The sequence below is a fragment of the Primulina huaijiensis genome, unplaced genomic scaffold (genome assembly GCF_012295235.1).
Source record: "Primulina huaijiensis isolate GDHJ02 unplaced genomic scaffold, ASM1229523v2 scaffold206318, whole genome shotgun sequence".
Classification (NCBI taxonomy): domain Eukaryota; kingdom Viridiplantae; phylum Streptophyta; class Magnoliopsida; order Lamiales; family Gesneriaceae; genus Primulina; species Primulina huaijiensis.
In genome coordinates, this window is record NW_027354420.1 from 1 (window position 1) to 1,576 (window position 1,576).

A 1,576-nucleotide genomic window follows, 5' to 3' on the forward strand; every position below is an offset into this window, starting at 1 on the left:
GGCCACACAAACTTGCGGTTTGGTTCTCACTAGCCCCGCCAGCATTAATCAAAGGCAATAATGTTGTGGGAAAATCACTAGGCTGAAAAACTGACTCCCCATCATACATATCCATATTTCCCAACAAAGCCGTAGCAACTATCCTCCTGTCGATTGTGCTGGCACCTACTGTGAGAATCCAGGGCGCCTCATTCGACAATGAAGAACTGATTGGACCAGCATTGGCTGCGGAACAACTTACGAAAATACCCCGTTGGATCGCACCAAACGCACCGAGGGCAATTCCATCATTGTAAAAATCAGCCGAGGGTCCACCGAGAGAGAGGGAAAGAATGTCAACACCATCCTCCACCGCAGCATCCATTGCTGCCAATATATCAGCATCACTGCAACCCACTACCGAACAAACTTTATACATGGCTACATGTGCACGAGGGGCCATTCCAACGGCTGTCCCTTTAGCCATCCCGTACACGTTGGCATCTTTAACAAAGTTCCCAGCAGCCGTGCTAGACGTGTGTGTCCCATGACCTTCATCATCTGCAGGTGGTCCGGAGGAATGGCTCACGAAATTCCTTGCACCGATTAGCTTGTTGTTACACGCCATGTCATCAAACTCACATTTCCCTTTCCACTTGGCAGGTGGAGGGTCCACACCTTCATCATCGAATGATGGGTGCCCTGGAGTTATTCCGGTATCTAAAACTCCAATGATCAAGCCTTCACCAAAGTTGGAGCCAGGCCAAACCCCTACGTTTGTATGCAACCCCAAGAAATTCGGACTATGAGTTGTGTGCAAACTTAATATTTTATGGGGCCTTGCAAAATAGAAACCATCCATTTTCTCCATTTCCTTCACTTCTTCTGCAGACAATTTTGCCGCAAAACCAGTGATCACATTCCGATATGTGTGAACCATTCGAGACGAGTCTTCCGCTCCTGCTTCTGTGCCTTTCGGCAGGAAGGAATGGTACCAGCTTTCCATGTTCGCGGGCTCAGCCGATGCTCCATTCCCTGGCGATTTTACATGAACAATGTAAGTTTCTAATCTGCTCCCCGATGCATTTTCAGATGCCATTATACTTTCTTGAGCCTTTGCAGAATAATTTACACATGAAATCAAAATCATGAAAAGAACATGTGGGAGATCCATGTTTAGAAATAATGACTTGATCACGTATTTCTTGATTAAATGAGTGATCCATCAGCACTATATATACACACATTACAGCTTTCAGGATTTGATCACCAGCTAGCCGGCCTGGAAAACAAGGGTGGCCGTAGACTTGGTAACTCCGCTGTTTGATCGCAACAAGAATATAGTTGTTCAAATCTTGGGTTAGTTTATTTTATATCCGACTATTTTAATTTGAAGCTTGACCTATTCTCTGTGTCTACAGAAATGGAAACAACTATATTAAATTTATAATCCTTAAAAATTCTGATAGTTCATTGAAAGATAGAAACCATGCATGTTGAGTGAAGTGTACGAGGTTAATACCATAGAGGTTTTCGTCTCTATGTTTTCGACATTTCCTTCTCGAATTATTGTAGAATATTGAATTTCAGTCATTTT

General features: G+C 43.7%; 1 protein-coding gene across 1 annotated transcript; it reads right to left on the minus strand.

The window, feature by feature from the left end:
* Window positions 1-12: 12 nt before the first annotated feature.
* LOC140966434 (subtilisin-like protease) lies at window positions 13-1,154 on the minus strand (the record flags this gene model as incomplete). Its single annotated transcript, XM_073426722.1, has 1 exon — window positions 13-1,154. A coding segment is annotated over exon 1 (1,141 nt), but the record flags the coding sequence as incomplete, so codon positions are not given.
* Between the last annotated feature and the right edge of the window lie 422 nt (window positions 1,155-1,576).